At 36.8% G+C, this 19,721-nt stretch overlaps 2 protein-coding genes across 4 annotated transcripts in view; one reads left to right on the forward strand and one right to left on the reverse strand.

The window, feature by feature from the left end:
• LOC123562647 (WD repeat domain phosphoinositide-interacting protein 4-like) overlaps positions 1-19,721 on the forward strand; it is a 38,260-nt gene that overhangs the window by 7,080 nt on the left and 11,459 nt on the right. For 2 of the 3 annotated variants that reach the window (XM_053534155.1, XM_053534161.1), the window contains exons 2-8: positions 3,699-3,779; positions 13,582-13,650; positions 14,043-14,147; positions 14,441-14,528; positions 16,615-16,709; positions 17,464-17,537; positions 17,800-17,922. In XM_053534155.1, the coding sequence (XP_053390130.1) occupies positions 3,734-3,779; positions 13,582-13,650; positions 14,043-14,147; positions 14,441-14,528; positions 16,615-16,709; positions 17,464-17,537; positions 17,800-17,922 (600 nt within the window). In that variant the 5' untranslated portion in view covers positions 3,699-3,733. Of the gene's footprint in view, positions 1-3,039; positions 3,195-3,698; positions 3,780-13,581; positions 13,651-14,042; positions 14,148-14,440; positions 14,529-16,614; positions 16,710-17,463; positions 17,538-17,799; positions 17,923-19,721 lie in introns of those variants that run through there. The other variant, XM_045355265.2, reaches the window with a different exon arrangement.
• Positions 5,850-8,662, reverse strand: LOC123556590 (uncharacterized). Its single transcript, XM_045347421.2, has 2 exons — positions 7,660-8,662; positions 5,850-5,974 (listed from the first exon to the last, which is right to left on the reverse strand). The coding sequence occupies exon 1, from the start codon at positions 8,631-8,633 to the stop codon at positions 7,662-7,664; it is 972 nt and encodes a 323-aa protein (XP_045203356.2). The 5' UTR covers positions 8,634-8,662; the 3' UTR covers positions 5,850-5,974; positions 7,660-7,661.

Raw genomic sequence — 19,721 nt, forward strand, 5'->3', positions numbered from 1 at the left:
CAAATTTGTTCCTACATCCTTAAGTTGATTTCTAACATCACTGACCATGTTAAAGCAAAAAACATGCAGTTTTGCAACGTTTTGTTAAAAAGTTGAAAAAAGTATTCTCCAAGGCCATAAAAACATTTAGGGTCAGGCCAAAAATTTTAGGGTAGTAAACAATTAATTTTACAATCAATATTATTCCTAAGGCATCGCCACAATCACAACTCAATATCCGTTCAGGCTGAGTATTTTTCTCTTGAAAATAGGAGAGATCTAAATTTTTTATCACTATATTCTTTCTCTTCTTGATTTTGACGCGCAAAATGTCTACATTCCCGCAAGGGGTTTGACATCAACGGCAGATAGATAGATAGAGATCGCCCTGATGTCGCGCATTAACATCAGATTCTGTTTATCTGGTGGTGGGCAAAACAAATGCTTTTACATCGTTTATGTATGGGATCTTTTCCATTCATTTATGGATTTTCAAAATTCAGAAAGTTTTGAAATACTTAAAATTTTCGTATTTTCGTAGTCAAATAACTTTTTTAAAAGAAAAACCATTTTAAATGACATATAATTTTAAAAGCGGCATAGTGATGTTCTAAACTGTTAGAAAAGCACTGTAAGTTAAGTGTGCGTAATTAATCCATTTTATTTCGAAATAGTAATTAAAAGTAATCAATAAATTTTGCTTGTTTTATAACCTTTCAATTGATCAAAAACTTACTGATATAATTTGTGTTTTTTAGAAAGTTTAGGCCGTTAGAAAAACATCACTGTTTACAAAAAAAATAGACGTTCGGCGTCTGCCCACCCAATCACTGTCAGACTCCATTATAACACATATTACAGAGACAAAATTGAGTTCTTTTTGAAGTACAATAATTATGTTTCATTAGACACAAAAAGACAACCCCATGTAAATTTAATTTAAAATGTTGTTTGTACATGTGTAGCGGTTATTGTTACATGTACCACTAAGCCATCTTTTATTTTTATGAAAATTTGCATGTAAAGTTTTGAGTAAAATGGCTGCCACTGTGGCAATGCCTTAACCTTTAGCCTGCTGGCAGCGAGTTATTCTGCCTTTGCGACCAGTGCAGACCAAGATTAGCCTGCACATCCGTGCAGGCTAATCATGGTCTGCACTGTTCGCTATTCAGTCGGTAAATTTTCATTGAACACCCCTTCAAATACTAAATGGTACTGCCCAAACTGAATGATGGACCAGTCCATTTTAGGAATTTAGCAGGCTAAAGGTTAAACATGGTCAGTGATGTTAGAAATCAACTTACTGATGCTCTGTAGGCATAACCCCCATTATTTGTGTTCATTTTTTGATGAAAAAATAATATCTGAAAAGTCTCAATTAATAGAAAAATTCACAAAAAAAAAATCTCCAACATACCTACCCTAATTTTTCTGGGCATGTTACCGGAAACAAAGATTTTTTTTTAGGCCTGAAGGAGGTGTCTAGGAGAACGTATCCTCCAGAATCTGATTCATATCCAAACCCCTAGAGGTATTGAAATTTTATTGCCGGGAACTGAGCCGATATTTAAGCTGGGCGCAGCACCCAGGCTGAAAGGGCCTTGGGGATAACCCTGCAAATGTGAATGCTTCCAAGTGAAAGCCAGTGAAAAAATGATGTAATTGGCCAAAAATGCCTGTCTAAATGACAATGAACAGCTTAAGGAAACTAGACAGTAATTCAGCGTGCATGATTCAGCTTGTAGTTGTTGACAATTGATCGGTTCAGTGAACTGTGTACAGATAGGTTCAGTGAACTGCCTGCAGATAGGTTCAGTGAACTGCCTGCAGATAGGTTCAGTGGACTGTGTACAGACAGGTTCAGTGAACTGCGTGCAGATAGGTTCAGTGAACTGCTTGCAGATAGGTTCAGTGAACTGCATGCATAGATTATAGTCCTTCAGTCAGTTCTGACACAGGTTATGCATTTTTGCTGCAAAATCTACACATACCACACAAATGCATCTTTTTCTTACATGGGATGAAAGATGATTCATTCAGCTAATATTTAAGCGCAGTTTGAATAAAATTGAGCATTAACAAGTATGCAAACCCCGTATGTAAACAATGCATCCAATTCAACTTATTCCGGTACTAGTCAGTCAGTTCCGATCTTGTATCCATTTATAGATCTTTGCTATCTGGGGGTCATCTCAAAGTAATTTTTGATTGTCATTTTTGACAGTCTAGTGGTGTTATCCACCAGCCACTCAATTCATAACATAATTTCATGTAGTAAAGGGTCAGGGGTGAAATTAAACAACATGATAATTTTAACTAATGATTTTATAACTTCTATATTTAACATATCAACTACTTATTGACTTATAACAAACAAAAAAACAGTGCAGTTAACGAACAAAGACATATAACTTGTTCATTAAATATTATCACATGCATTTAGTAGAAAAATATATTATGGCATTATGAAAAGAGATCATAATATGAGATAAAATATAAAACTGTATGTGCAAAAACAACAGTACCCCTGCATATGAATAAAATGCATAAAATAAAAATAAAAAAGAACCAGCACTTTACATCTTGATCCTGATTTGTTCATCAAATAATACTGGAATGGTACACACAATATTTGAAGAGAAAGAAAGGGAACAAGCTTTGATGATGCTGATAGAAATACAATGCCCTTCAAAAGTCTGGAGACAATTTCAAAAACTGAACATTTTCTCTGTATAACTTTTTAATATAATTCAATAACTGAAACTTGATCAAAATGTGAATGTTGACAAGCTGTCATGGGAAGGAATAATATCAAAAGAATGTATTCCTATATGGCATTTTAATAATTACTGTATAATATCACCTTTCGAATACATGTTCCAAGAATTTTAGAGGTCACTGACAATGACTTGTTCAATAACCAACTGTTACTAGTGTTATAGTCACAACTAAACGTTCTTTAATGTTCTATATAGCAGTTTCAAGAACTGAAACAGTCGTTGACACCTTTTGTTTGTTTTGATGATCACATATGTACACGGTATTACTGCACAACCACCTTTCTCACTAGGTGCCGGCCAAGGAGGGAAAGTTTGTCAGTTCTGCTGTTATTTTCGCAAGGAGGTAGTCATTCTGATCAAGAATTTTCTGAAAACGTCCACCCAAACCCCTTGGTACATGTCCAATAGGGAGTCCAGTACATCACTTAACTTCAGGTGACTTGCTTCATCAGTCTGCATTTGTTTTGAAGACTCTCTTAGTCTGCATACTCTTGGACTAAGCATTAATCAATATGATGTTCTTCATACTTAAATTAATGCATTGTTGGTATAAATAAATGTGCATTAAACTTGTTTTAAGAATTTATTATATTTAAATAGCATCTTTTAAACGTAATTAATACCGCGACGAAAAAACTCCCACTTGAACACCCAAATCTCCCACTTAGGAAAGCAAAAACTCCCACTTGGCTCACATGAAAAGTTGGAATACCTGGATACATATATGTATGTGTTAAGTTTTTTTGTATCAGTGAAATTCATCCACCAGCTTTAAATGCTCACATAAGTCATCTAGATCTTCTTATCCTATTTTTAACAGTTTACTTCATGCTGTGGTTTTTAAAAGAAATATGCAGTAAAAAGATCTGGATGCAAAACCCTACAAAAAAGTCACTTCTTTCATTGGAAATTTCTTTACTCAAAATTTCCTCCTTTCAGATATTCTGCCAATGGAAAACACAACAAATTGAAAAATGACTAGAAGCAGAGTACTTAGCTTGAGTTTCAATCAAGATCAAGGTAAGTTAGCCAAGATAGCTTGAGGTTCAATCAAGATCAAGGTAAGTTGGCCAAGATAGCTTGAGGTTCAATCAAGATCAAGGTAAGTTAGCCAAGATAGCTTGAGGTTCAATCAAGATCAAGGTAAGTTGGCCAAGATAGTTTGAGGCTCAATCAAGACCAAGGTAATTTAGCCAAGATAGCTTGAAGTTCAGTCAAGATCAAGGTAAGTTAGCCAAGATAGGTTGACGTTCAGTCAAGATCAAGGTAAGTTAGCCAAGATAGCTTGAGGTTCAGTCAAGATCAAGGTAAGTTGGCCAAGATAACTTGAGGTTTAATTGGAAAATTAATCGAGACTTGTTGAAGATTGATTAAGATTTTATTGAACTACCAGTGACTTAGATTTTACATGAGAGAACGGAAGTGTGAAGGTCAAGGTCATTCTTCAGAGCTACTGTCTAAATGATAAACTGTATTGCCCAGGGTTGGGAATTACTGCACTTAGGGTGGGCATGTAAAATCTAAGTCACTGGTAGTTCAATAAAATCTTAATCAATCTTCAACAAGTCTCGATTAATTTTCCAATTTTATTGAACTACCACGTGACCAGATTTTCCATGAGATTTCAGAGCTGAGCAATCAGTTTATCATTTTTCCCAAAAGAAAAATGTAAAACCATTTTTCTCTATTCCTTATTTAATACCCTTGTATTATTTAACAAACAAAAAACACCAAACTTTGGTTTATCCAAAACTAATTGTATTACACTACTATAGTAATATACATATATAACTGTACACAACTCATCAATGCATAGACATTAGCAGTAATAGGTAGATAGTACATGTATACATTGTATATCAATTATCAACAAAGCAGACTGAAACAAAGTTATTTATAACCTCAACAATGTAACAACTGATTAAGGGAGACAACTGCTAATAAAGATTCTCTTCTATAGGGTAAGAGTTAACTCCCTTCATTAGGTAAAATCTAAAGTATTAATCAATTCTTGAGCATTCTTATGGTGTGTTCTAAAACTATGTTCCACTAAGAATTACATCAGAATAAGATTTTTCAATAGTTTTGTTGTAATACAGAGCAAAAGTTTTTGCAGAACTCCAACCTGCAGCTTTCATTATTGAATCTAATTGAACTCCTTTAATTATTGCTGCTGATGTGGAGGCTGCTCGACAACTATGTACACCAAATTTATCCACATCAATACCAGATTCTTTCATTAACTGTTTCACCCATCTAGAAATTGTACTTTTTGTGACTGCTTTAAAAGGTTTAACTGTTGAAATAAACAATTTATGTTCAGACCCTCTAACCTTAGATGTAACAGTCAGATAATATTCCAAAGTATTTACTAGACATAACTTTGGGTCAGCTGAATATCTACGTATTTGCATCGGCTTAACATGTAATCCAGGTTTAGATTGTTTAACTAATTCCGACACTTGACAAACAACTTGTTCCTTACAAATATGTAAATCAGACAATTTCAACAAATGGATTGTTTGGCACCTCTGTCCAGATAACAACATGAACAATGTTGTTAATTTTTGAGATAACTGAAGTAAAGTCATTTCTGTACAGTTCGGTAATGATGAAATATATTGCAATACTTTATTAACATCCCAAATATGATCATATTTTGGCAAAGCTGGTCTTATTGTAAACAATCCTCTCATAAATCTTTTGATTATCATTTCGTTACCAATATCTCTGTTATTTATCAAATTGCAAGTAGATGAAATAGCAGATTTCGCTGTATTGATTGCACTATAACCTAATCCTTGATTGAATAATTCTGTCAAAAATTCCAACACTTTTACCGAAGATGGATTAAATGTATCAATGTTTTTTGAACTTGAAAAAAGCAACCATTTTCTGAAATAAGACCCATACTGTTTTGCAGTTGATTTTTTCCATGACTGTAAGATAATCTGGACAGTGTCCTCTGATAATCCTTTATCTTTAAGCTGTTCCCGGACAATACGAAAGCACCCAGCCGCATCTTCTGAATGTGATGCTGTCTTGTTTGATCTTGAGGCAGTATTAGTGTTCGATGTTTTGGTAGAATGTATGATTGAGCACAAATTTGTTGTAGCAGTTCGCTGAACCATACCTGCGTCGGCCATAATGGAGCAATCAGCAATGCTGTTTCCACTTTGTCCAGAATTATTTTCTGGATACAGTGACTGATCATACTGAAAGGAGGAAATAGATAAGATATTTTTTCATTCCATGTCAATGTAAATGCATCAATTGCTATTGCATTTGCATCAGGTTTATAAGCAACATATTTTGGTATTTGATGATTCAATCTGGAAGCAAACAGATCAACATTTATATTCCCTACTTTCTGTTCTAACATTTTAAAATACTCAGGATTAAGCTTCCATTCCATATCTTCATTAACTTGTCTAGACAATTTGTCTGCCTCACAGTTGTCTTTTCCAGGAATATGTGCAGCACTAAGCCAAATATTCCTGTCTTTACACCACCACCAAATGTCTTTTGCTAATTTGTGCATAATTACTGATTTGCCTCCAAATTTGTTAATGTAAGAAATTGCAACAGTATTATCCATATATATCCTAACATGGGCATTACTCACATCTGCAGCCAAAGCTTGTATAGTTAAAATGGCTGCCTTCAGCTCTAAAATATTAATATGTTCCTCTTTTTCAGATTCATCCCAAAAACCTTGAGTGTCAGTATTGTTTGTAGAATTTACACCGCCCCACCCCTTTTTACTCGAGTCACTATATAGAATAATACTTGGGGCACTTCTTATTATAGGTTTCTGTGCAGATGGGAGGAAATCTATCCACTTGTATATTATTTCCTTGCTATTATCTGACAATTTTATTGTTTGATCAAACCTGCCTTTGTACATTTGAAGTTTTTTATCTTTTTCATGTTCAAGATCTTTATAAAATAATGGAGCATAATCCACCCCAGGTTCACTAGCTACCATCTTCCCGATAACTTTTGCAAGGTCCCGAATTGTAATAACTTCCTGACTAAGTATTTTAAGACAAAGCTCAATCAAATTGGACGTCCTTTCCGGTGTTAGTTTAATTGTCATACTAATTGAATTCAGTATGAAACCCAAAAACACAATTATTTGAGTTGGTTTAAACACAGATTTTTCAGGATGTATCGTGAAACCCAAGTCATCCATAATATTCACAGTCTCTTTAACATTAAATTCACAATCTGAAAATGTTTTTGCCTTAAGCAAACTATCATCTATATATGGTACATTGGAAAACCCTTTTTTCCTAAGAGAAGCATACACTGGCTTTAACAATTTTGTGAACACACGAGGGCTACATGCTAGCCCCTGGGGTAATGTCCTGAATTGAAAATGTTTATTTTCCCAAATAAATCGAAGATATTTCCTATCTTCTAAATGAATTGGGACACTGAAATATGCATCTTTTAAATCAATTGACGCAAAAAAGTCTCCTGGTTGAATATTCGCTACCGCTGACTTTAAAGTTTCCATTTTAAAATGACACTTCTTGACATGATCATTGAAAGTTTTAAGATTCAAAATTATCCTTACACTACCATCTTTCTTAGGCCTCATAAAAATGTTGGAATAAAATTGCCCACACTCAACTGTAGTAACCTCCTCAATGATATTCCTATCTAGAAATTTTTTAATTTCGGCAGTTACTGTTTCTTTTTCAAGATTAGTAAATTGTATTTGTTGAGGTATAAAATATTGCAACGGCTTCGACTCTAAATCGATTTTGTACCCAGACACTGTATTTTTTATCCAAGGATCAGTCGAAATTTCATACCAGTTTTCCGCAAATTGAGAAATTTTACCACCATAAAAATTTTCTGGGGTATTTTGTACAGGTAATGTTTTACTTACAGTTATTTCTTCCTGTAATATTGTCCTCTTTGAGCTGGGGATTTCCCCCGATTGCTGTTTCGACCCAAAGTCGGATATTGTTTTCCTTGATGATACATCTGTTTGTGGGGATACGGGTGGTATCTGTTCCCTTTCTGGTTGCGTTGCCCTAAAAAAGAGGTTGATCTGTGATTGCCTTGATGCCCCCCTAGCTTTTGGGATCTCCGCTCCTCTTTTTCGCAATTTTCAACCTTTTGATCTAGATCTTCCCCAAACAGAAATTCAGACGTTGGCCCTTCCCCCTCACACACCTTCTGATACTTTGCTGGGATGGCCGGCCTAATAAGAGCCCGCCGTTTTCTATTTGTAACGTTAAGCCCTTGTGACAACAATCTGAAGGTGTCTTTAGTTAGATCTTTCACCTGTTGGACGTCCCCTTTTTCCATCAAAACTTCGATGGACTTGATTACGGGCACCATTGCCAAACTCAGATATTTTTGAGAGGTCTGAAGTGCCAAATCCGCAGCACGCTTTAATTTGAAAGCATTCCAAAGCTCCCGGTTAACTTTTGGAACTCTCAACACTTGGCAGTTTTCTGGTACTAAGTACTTTTCACATAGTTTTTTATCGTCCTCCTCCGACATACCGTTATCTACTGCATTTGATACTAATTTCCCAAGAGTTTCATTTACGCATGGACCAAAAACCGTTTTCTTTTCATAGTCATTCACCAGATCCGACAAAAAATCGGAACTCATATCCTCGGAAACATCGTGTGTCCCTCCGTTTAATAAGCCGTCCAACTCGTCTTCCTCATTAGCATTTATTAATTCGCCCACATCAGGAGATTGATTTTTCTCCTTGTCAAGTGTCTGCTGCATTTTCGCGACATTTAACACGATGTTTGCCAGTATTTCCGTTTGTGCCTCTTCCCTTTTCCGGAAACTTTCCTCCATATTGGAGATCTTTCCCCACAAATCGCCGCTTCCGGTCATGTCTAAATACCGTGACGGCCCAGCCTCGTGCTCTGAGTCTCTTTCTGGCGAGCCGGGATTTCCCACGTTGTCCAATTCATTATTTTGCTGCATTTCGCAGTCCGTGGTAGGCATTTCGCCGTTTTCCGGATTTCCCGGTGTTTCGCTGGCTTTCCCAGCTTTAACACGAGACAATTCTTGTGCTCGTTTCAATGTTTTCATTTGCAAAGACAACTGATTTGTCTCGGCCATTTCGGCCATCAGAGTTCGAGAAATTTTTTAGTCCAAATACAAATCCAGCGTAATCTGAACTTGAAATAATACACACAACTTTGTACTGTTCACAAACTTTTATAAGAACTATTTTCCACTAATTTCCGAATATCTTTTATTTTGAAAACGAATCCCTACACTTAAATTTTTGATTTTTAGACAGTAATATTTTCCGAAGAACGACCCTTTCCAAGCAACTTTCCGTAATGACCTTGACCTTCACACTTCCGTTCTCTCATGGAAAATCTGGTCACGTGGTAGTTCAATAAAATCAAGATCTGTGTAATTTACACACGGAACTGTGTGATTTTTATGCCACTGGCATCTACTGATGCGAGAGGCATATAGTGATTGTCCTGTCTGTCCGTCCGTCCGTACGAGGTTAACCAAATGGGACCGTTTCGTCTAGCATCAATACCCCTTTCTAGAATGACTTGATACTGATGCAGATGTAACCTTTGACCGTTTCTCATCTTCAGACATCACCTGACCTCAGTTTGACCTTGACCTCATTTTGGACTTAGGTTACTTTATATCGGCCATCTCTTGTTTAACCAAATGGGACCGTTTCGTCTAGCATCAATACCACTTACAAGAATGAATTGATACTAACGCAGATGTAAAGTGTGACCATTCCTCATCTTCAGACATCACCTGACCTCAGTTTACCTTGACCTTGACCTCATTTTGGACTTAGGTTGCTTTATATGGGCCATATGGACAGATAGCTCAGTGGGCCATGTGGACGGATAGCTCAGTGGTTTGTACACTGGCCTTCCAATCCTGAAGTTTGGGGTTCGATCCCCGGCAGCTACTGGGGAATTTTCAGAAATGCTTTTCAGTGTTTCCCACCCAACTAGAAGTGTACTGGTCAGGAACCCAGGCAATCCTTGCGTATGTCAGTGCTCTACACTGGGCACATTAAAGAACCAGGCTGTCTATTTGCAACGAGCTAGGCTAAGTTAGCCGGACAAGCCTGTATCTGATTTCTGATCTCTCTGTCATGGGGGCTTTGTCTCACTCTGTCCCTCTGGTCAGATTGCTCTGTGTCTGTACTAGTAGAGGATGAATTATGCGCCCTGTGTGGCTGCATTTGAACTATGTAAAGCGCCTTTGAAAGTGAAATTGATCACGAAAATGATATAATAATAATAATAATAATCTCTTGGTTAACCAAATGGGACCGTTTCGTCTAGCATCAATACCTCTTACAAGAATGAATTGATACTAATACATAGATAACCTGTGACCATTCCTCATCTTCAAACATAACCTGACCCCAGTTTGACCTTGACCTCATTTTGGACTTGGGTTGCTTTATATAAGCCATCTCTTGTCTAACCAAATGGGACTGTTTCGTCTAGCATCAATACCGCTTTCAAGAATGAATTGATACTAATACAGATGTAACCTGTGACCATTCCTCATCTTCAAACATCACCTGACCTCAGTTTGACCTTAACCTCGTTTTGGACTTAGGTTGCTTTGTATCGACAAGGATGCCACCGGGGACATCAAGCATTTATTGAACGCAGCTCCTTGTTTTTTTTCAAAACAGCCTGTGGTTCCTTTTTTGAAGGGGCAAAAATATAGTGTGATGAACTTCAAAATGGGGAAAATCCAAATCATTTGATTTTCATGATAACAGGCACAGTACCTGTTTGCAAGAACTGATACCATTGTCCTTATGAATTTGCCACTAGATGAGAGGTAAATGTAGTTAGTCTGACATAATTGGCAGTCCGTAACAGCTGAGTGAGATTGAACTGCAACCTAAAACTTCACATAGAAGCTAGGTGCAATTTGAAGAAGGCTCCAGCACAAAGTCATATAACTCCCAAGGACAATATACCTATTCTTAAACAGAAAATCCTTTTTTACTGACAAGCCTTGAAGTAGTCAAGCATGCTGTCATGAGACATCTCTTTTTTAGCTCACCTGTCACAAAGTGACAAGGTGAGCTTTTGTGATCGCGTGGCGTCCGTCGTCCGTCAGTCCGTGCGTGCGTGCGTAAACTTTTGCTTGTGACCACTCTAGAGGTCACATTTTTCATGGGATCTTTATGAAAGTTGGTCAGAACGTTCATCTTGATGATATCTAGGTCAAGTTCGAAACTGGGTCACATGTGGTAAAAAACTAGGTCAGTAGGTCTAAAAATAGAAAAACCTTGTGACCTCTCTAGAGGCCATATTTTTCATTAGATCTTCATGAAGATTGGTCAGAATGTTCAACTTGATGATATCTAGGTCAAGTTCGAAACTGGGCCATGTGCCATCAAAAACTAGGTCAGTAGGTCTAAAAATAGAAAAACTTTGTGACCTCTCTAGAGGCCATATTTCTCAATGGATCTTCATGAAAATTGGTCAGAATGTTCAACTTGATGATATCCAGGTCAAGTTCGAAACTGGGTCATGTGCGGTCAAAAACTAGGTCAGTAGGTCTAAAAATAGAAAAACCTTGGGACCTCTCTCAAGGCCTTATTTCTCAATGGATCTTCATGAAAATTAGTCAGAATGTTCATCTTGATGATATCTAGGTCAAGTTCGAAACTGGGTCACGTGCGGTCAAAAACTAGGTCAGTAGGTCTGAAAATAGAAAAACTTTGTGACCTCTCAGGAGGCTATATTTTTCATGGGATCTTTATGAAAATTAGTCAGAATGTTCACCTTGATGATATCTAGGTCAAGTTCGAAACTGGGTTACATGCGGTCAATAACTAGGTCAGTAGGTCTAAAAATAGAAAAACCTTGTGACCTCTCTAGAGGCCATATTTTTCAAGAGATCGTCATGAAAATTGATCAGAATGTTCACCTTGATGATATCTAGGTCAAGTTCAAAACTGGGTCACCTGTGGTCAAAAACTAGGTCAGTAGATCTAAAAATAGAAAAACCTTGTGATGTCTCTAGAGGCCATATTTCTCAATGGATCTTCATGAAAATTGGTGAGAGTGTTAAGCTTGATGATATCTAGCTCAGTTTTGAAACTGGGTCACATGTGGTCAAAAACTAGGTTAGTAGGTCTAAAAATAGAAAAGCCTTGTGACCTCTCTAGAGGCCATATTTTTCATGAGATCTTCATGAAAATTGGTCAGAATGTTCACCTTGATGATATCTAGATAAAGTTCGAAACTGGTTCACGTGGGATCAAAAACTAGGTCAGTAGGTCTAAAAATAGAAAAACCTTGTGACCTCTCTAGAGGCCATATTTCTCAATGGATCTTCATGAAAATTGGTCAGAATGTTCATCTTGATGATATCTAGGTCAAGTTCGAAAGTGGGTCAAGTGGGGTCAAAAACTAGGTCAGTAGGTCTAAAAATAGAAAAGCCTTTTGACGTCTCTAGAGGCCATATTTCTCAATGGATCTTCATGAAAATTGGTGAGAGTGTTCAGCTTGATGATATCTAGGTCAAGTTCATAACTGGGTCATGTGCGGTCAAAAACTAGGTCAGTAGGTCGAAAAATGGAAAAACCTTGTGACCTCTCTAGAGGCCATATTTTTGATGAGATCTTCACAAAAATTGGTGAGAATGTTCATCTTGATGATATCTAGGTCAAATTCAAAAGTGGGTCACGTGCCTTCAAAAACTAGGTCATTAGGTCAAATAATAGAAAAACCTTGTGACCTCTCTAGAGGTCATATTTTTCAATGGATCTTCATGAAAATTGGTCAGAATTTTTTATCTTGATGATATCTAGGTCACATGTGCTCAAAAACTAGGTCACTATGTCAAATAATAGAAATAACGACGTCATACTCAGTTCAACACTGGGTCATGTGGGGATAGGTGAGCGATTCAGGACCATCATGGTCCTCTTGTTCTTTCAATTTTAAAGTGTCATAAATGATGTTAGATTCATTGCGAAACTGTACTTTCTCTTAGTAAATACAGGGCAAACTGCAATATCAGAAAACAGAAATGTTTAACTTTAAGAAATTTTACGGAACTATTGCTTTTATTTCAGCTAAGGTACTCTGAATGTTTCATAACAGTTCATTCACAAATGATATCGAGTCAAAATTGTTATTTTAAAAAATGTTGGTGTTAAAAGAAAAGCCAAAATTTACAGTAAATATGAGCTGCGCCATGGGAAAACCAACATAGTGGCTTAGCGACCAGCATGGATCCAGACCAGCCTGCACATCTGCGCAGTCTGGTCAGGATCCCTGCTGTTCGCTTTCAAAGCCTATTGCTATTAGAGAAACTGTTAGAGAACAGCATGGATCCTGACCAGACTGCGCGAATGCGCAGGCTGGTCTGGATCCATGCTGGTCGCAAAGCCACTATGTTGGTTTTCCCATGGCACGGCTCATATTATAACCACATCAGAGTAACTGTTTGATGATAAATTTGAATCTTATCAAGACTTGGAGTTCTTTAGCCTGCTGGCAGCAATTAATTCTGCCTTTGCGACCAGTGCAGACCAAGATGAGCATGCACATCCGGGCAGGCTCATCTTCATCTGCCCTGTTTGCGGTTCATGCAGTCAGTAAATTTTCAGTTAACACCCCTTTGAAAAACAAATGGTACTGTCCAAACTGAATGATAGACAAGTCCATTTTAGTAATTTAGCAGGGCAAAGATTTAAATGGTGCATATCAATATTATTTTTAGGTATTTAAAAGAGAAATCATGTTATGGAAAAGGTAGATGAAGTAGTAGAACAGACCAGTTACATTGTCTTCTGTTTTTTCAGGATGTTTCACATGTGCATCAGAGTCAGGACTGAGAGTATATAATGTAGATCCACTTGCTCAAAAACTCTGTAAGTATTCAACTCCTTGTTACAATTAGGAGATTAAAGAGATGTAGCAAGGAACTTGGTACATAGGTAGCTTAATTGGACGACAGGTTTTGTGGTCATTATGGTCAAAATCTCTGTTCGGTCAAGGCTGTTGGTACATGCAGTAATAGCTTCTGTTTTTTCATTCTATTGATTCTGTGTAACACAATTTTAACATGCTTTTATCGTTCTACCACTAATAGCAAAAAGGCTTGAAATCAGGTTTATGTGAAACTTCTAGGTCTCTTGTTTAAAAAATAAATAGTACTAAGCTTTCTTTGCATTAGTTTGACAAAAATGCTTTCAAGTTGTTAGTTAAACATGGGAAGCAACAGTGCAGGTAACTTAAACTAAGATTATCTGTTACTTTACAGACACAGAGGCGGTGGGGAGTGTGGCAAGTGCCGAAATGTTGTTCAGAACCAATATAATAGCTCTGGTAGGAGGTGGGAAAAATCCAAGATATGATGAAAAAGCTGGTAAGTTATTATATTATACCTTAGATTTATAAAGCACCTTTATGCGATAAACATGTTCCTAGGCACTTTACTTTGTACAAAGGCAGCCACACAGAGTGCCAAATTCATCATTGTACAAGCATAGAGTGATCTGACCAGAGAGACAGAGTGAGAGAAAGCCCTCAGAATAGTGAGAGAGAGATAGTAATACTTATAAATTTGATAGGTTATTGCTGAAAATAGATGTCTAAGATAATCTGTGGTCAAGATTGGAAGTATTGAAATACTGCAAACTTACCTTTTTGTATTTTCAGTTACTATATGGGACGATCACAGAGGTGAACCTATAATAGATATAACATTTGCTCAACCAGTACAGGCTGTCAGAATTAAAAAAGACAGGTTAGTGTTAGGAGTGCGTGTCTTGTGATGTTCTGTTTGTTTGAAAAAATATTTAAACGTGGATATTAAAATACAAAATTCATTAACATTAAGCCTAATGTCGGCAAGTGGTTTTGCCTTTGCGACCAGTGTAGACCAAGATCAGCCTGTACAATTGTGCAGGCTGATCATGGTCTGCACTGTTCGCTATTCATCAGTAAATTTTCAATGAACACCTCTTTAAATAATAAATGGTATTGCCCAAATTGAATGGTGGACCATACCTTAGAAATTTAGCTGGCTAAAGGTCAAGGAAATAAATTGGAACAAGTTAGACATGTTTATTTCTGTCAAATACACTGACGAGATAAAGAAACGCCTCATTCAAACTCGGTATACAATTTTTCGTTAACCGTGATTCAAAATTAGAAAAGAACAATTCCATTCGCAAATTAGATGCTTACAAGAATTTATGGTCAATAAGAAATCATTTCATTGTCGCAGCCCGGTCGGAGAAATTGCATTAGAAAAATCAGTAGCGCGTGTGGCCACCTCTGCTAGCAACCACAGCAGCAAGGCGACGCCTCATAGAGCCGCACCAGTTGCGTAACAGATACCGTGGGATTCTGGCCCACTCCTGGTGCAGCGCTGCTACCAGTTCCCCGACGTTTGCTGGCTGGGGTTGACGTTGGCGTAACCGCCGTCCGAGATAATCCCACGCGTGTTCAATCGGATTGCAGTCCGGTGAACACGCCGGCCAAGGTAAAACATTAATGTTTCTAGCCTGTAGAAAGTCCCTGGTGACGCGTGCAACGTGAGGTCGCGCGTTGTCGTGCTGATAGACTAATCCTTGATGTTGACGGAATAAAGGGACAACTACATGACGTACTATCTGGTCGATGTAACGCCTGGCTGTGAGATTACCTTGGCAAACGACGAGTTGGGACTTAAACCTATGGTTGATTGCTGCCCACACCATTACTCCACCTCCACCGTAACGATTGTGCTCCAAAACGCAATTGTTTGCGTAGCGTTATGGCGTCGTCTATAGACACGGATACGTCCGTTGGCGTTCCACAAGTTGAAACGCGACTCGTCACTGACCACTACGTTCTGCCAACGCTGGCCGTGATGGTTACAGGCCCAAATAAGACGTTGTTGACGGTGGCGTAACGTTAGAATTAGACCGCGGTAGGGGCTACGACAGGTAATTCCGCGTTCTCTGAGTCGATTTCTCACTGTATGTCGACTAATTTGACGTCCACGGTTACCTACAACTATACGTGACGTAGATTGCGCCGTCACAAATCTGTCACGTAAATGACGTTGACATATATAATTATCCTGTCGTATTGACGTTACACGCGGTCTACCTGAACGTTGTCTATCGATAGACGTTCCCGTGTCTCTAACACGTCTAATAAGACGCACAATTGTCGAACGAGAGACGTTAAAACGTCTAGCAACTTGTTCCTGCGTTCGCCCACATTCAAGCATAGCCAAAACCTGGGCCCTCTCTTCAGAATTCAGCCTCGGCATTACGAAAACTAATGTTTTTTTTCAGAGAATAGCTGAAAATATGGTTGTGTGTCGTATTACACATGTACATGTGCAAAAATCGTTCAATCAAACCACATGGTTTACATGCACGGACTGCACGAGGAAATCATGACCAGGTACATGAAGTGAACAAATGGCTGAATGAAATTGCGCGAGTTTTTGTTCACTGTGTTTGTCGGTCAGAGTACATGTAGATTTACTACATTTCACAACAATTAAAAGCGTTAGGAAAAAAATAACGCCAAATTTCAATGAGGCGTTTCTTTATCTCGTCAGTATAGTTTTGCCTTGTAAACTTTTTTTACTAAACTGGGTAGTCCTGAACATTTCGTCTTATGCTTAAAAAAGACAGAGGTACTTGCATATATTACACACTTTTACATAATAAAATACTTGCAAATAATATAATAATTGCAAAATGAAATAGTGATTTGTGTAATAATCATTTGTGTGGTTACAGATTATGAGATATTGAAAATTGGAATTACATATTGAAGAGATGTATTAGAGTCAGGAATATCAAAATAAATGTACATGAATATTTCAGATTGATAGTGGTGCTGCGCAATCAAGTTCATGTCTTCTCTTTTCCCAACAGTCCACAGAAATTGCTCTCATTTGATACCAGAGATAATCCTAGAGGTAATCCACATGTACAAAATACTGATATTTTCAGCTTGACATTACTGGTATTAAATGTGTTGTCCAAAATTTTTCATTTCATACAACTTCTTTGCATTTGCTCCAAACTTGATTTGACCAGTGCATTACTAACACAGCATGGGAAAGGACTCTATGACTTTGTGATTAAGGTGCTGACTGTATAGTAAAAGCCTTGAAGTGGTTTCTCCTTTCCTAGGAGGAGAACATTGGAAATAGGTAGTTCTCTCATTTGCCATTCCTTAATTATTTGAAATATTTCTCTAGTAGAAAAGCTGGTGTAGTTGCACTTTCACACCCCCTCCCATCCCCAAAATAAGTTTATTCCAATTTATTTTTGATGGATGGTGAAACAAGTTCTAAAATTTATATTAAATCACTCTTGACACCTCATTCCTGTTAGAATCCATTTCCACAAATGTTTGTGAGAATAAGCGAGTTGCTCTGTTAATTGTATGCAAGCAAATGAGTTACAGACACCATTTTGCATGTCTTTGGTTTTTATGCAGCTATGGATCCATCTCACAACCGACAATGTCAGAGGACACTGTAGCACTGAAGTTGTTGTCCCTAGAAATTCAGTCCAATATTTAATGGTGACAATACCAGAATACAGTCTTTGATGAATTTTTCATGTTCTTCTTTATATAGTCGATTATAATCACAACTAGTACTTATTTCGTTGCTACAGACATGACAGATGATTGATATACATGTATTAAGGTTATATTTTCAGGTCTATGTGAAGTGAGTCCATTTGGATCAACTCTAGTGTTCCCAGGGCATATCTGTGGGAGTGTACAAATTGTGGTATACATAACATATCTTACTGTTGCACTTCCTGCTAAATTTCAAGTAGCATTTTATAAACTGTAATTTAGATTTTGTATAAATTAAAAAACAATGTTGAAAGTTTGTTTGATACAATAATTTAAAATTTGATTAAAGGACAGATTATGGAAAATAATACTAAAAATCTGATAAATACAGAGTGTCAGGTATTTATTAAGGAAAATACTGCATAGTTGTTTATGATAAAGAAACTTTTGACAGTTGAATTGTATTCTTTCAGAATCTAGATAACTCGCAGCCAGGCCAGACATCTTCACCTGTAACAATCAATGCACATAAGACAGAACTTGCCTGTGTTGCAGTAAACCAGTCTGGTACTCTGCTGGCAACGGCTTCTGTCAAGGTGTGTATAGTCAGAAAGTGTGATCCACATTAAAATCATAAAGTATTTGTTAAAGAGAATTCCTATAGTTTTTTTCCTTTCATAGAATTTTTTTAAATTGACATATATGATAGGAAAATTTGTGCTGAAAACAATGAACAAATAAAAACAATAGGTCACCAGGCTTGTTTCTGTGAAAAATTGTTTTGAACACGCCCACTGTTGCTGAAACTGCCAGCGATTTTTCAACATTTTCATAATTTTCTGCTTTTTTATAAATACCAACCAAAATATACATCTAGGCAGCACAATACGGTGTTTTCTTTTTACAGATTTTATTATATACTTATTTGATATCATAGTCATATTTGTAATACTCTATCCTTACAATAATGGGTACAAATGAAAATAAATATTGTTTCATATTTACTTTTGTGAACTTTTTTCAATGAAAAATACCCATAGTGAAGAATATTTTTTTTTAAATTTTGAAAAAACTCTTTCATAGATTTTTTTCTTTTTCTTCTTGTGTATAGATAATTGTATTGTGAGCATAAAAATGGCTAAAAATGTATGGGTCACCAGGCTAAATTTCATGTTAAGACCACTAGAATACAACACCTATCCGGACGGAAATGGCGCGAACCTGGCCAAATTGATTACATGTATGTCTGCTAAAAGTTAAAAAAAGGTTTTAAAAATTCTTAATTCTTTCTATAATTGAATACTAAATAATCTGAAAGGTGATATTGTCTTATCAGTACTAAGTCAATTATCTTACATTATATGAACAACACTGTCTTTGTACTAAAATGCGATGTGAAAACACAACCACAAAAATAGCAAGATACCTGTCAGGCATGATACTTGTCAATACAACATAAACCAGTATCAACATTTGATTACTGATATAACTTATCAAAAATGTTATTTCATTCAAAATTCCTCATATTTAAGATTGTCTGAAATATGTTTCAACAAATGTTGACTTCAGTTCAGTTTTCCATAGAAAGTGTCGGCTGCGCAGAAAGATGCGCATAAAAAACTATAGGAATTCCCTTTAAGGTAGCAGATGTTACACAGTTTGAATTAAATAAAAATGCAAAGAAAAGGGTGTAGTGTGTCTACCTGAATATTTTAGGAATAGCATTTACTTGTATGTACTACATACCACCTATTCATTCATCAATTGTGATTTTTCCCACATATCTGTTTCATAAATGATTATATAATTGTAATAAGTATCTATTTTTAGCTCGACTATTCGAAGAATAGTCTAGCTATTCTACTCACCCTGGCGTCGGCGTCGGCGTCGGCGTCACACCTTGGTTAAGTTTTTGCATGCAAGTACATACAGCTATCAAATTTTAAAAAGGCATATAGCTTTGAAACTTATTTTATTCTTTTTCTAGGTCAATTACCAACCTCACTGGGTCAAGTTCCATAACTCTAACATGTATTTTGAGCAAATTATGCCCCCTTTTGGACTTAGAAAATTCTGGTTAAAGTTTTACATGCAAGTTACTATCTCCAAAACTAATGCAGATATTGAATTGAAACTTCACATGTGTCTTCGGGTTATAAAACTAGTTGATAGCACCAAGTCCCATAACTCTGACCTTCATTTGGCCAAATTATGCCCCCTTTTGGACTTAGAAAATTTTGGTTAAAGTTTTGCGTGCAAGTACATACAGCTATTACTAAAAGGCATATAGATTTGAAACTTATTTTTTCTTTTTCTAGATCAATTACCTACCTCACTGGTCAAGTCCCATAACTCTGGCATGTATTTTGGCCAAATTATGCCCCCTTTTGGACTT

This window comes from Mercenaria mercenaria, chromosome 2 (genome assembly GCF_021730395.1).
Source record: "Mercenaria mercenaria strain notata chromosome 2, MADL_Memer_1, whole genome shotgun sequence".
Taxonomy (NCBI): domain Eukaryota; kingdom Metazoa; phylum Mollusca; class Bivalvia; order Venerida; family Veneridae; genus Mercenaria; species Mercenaria mercenaria.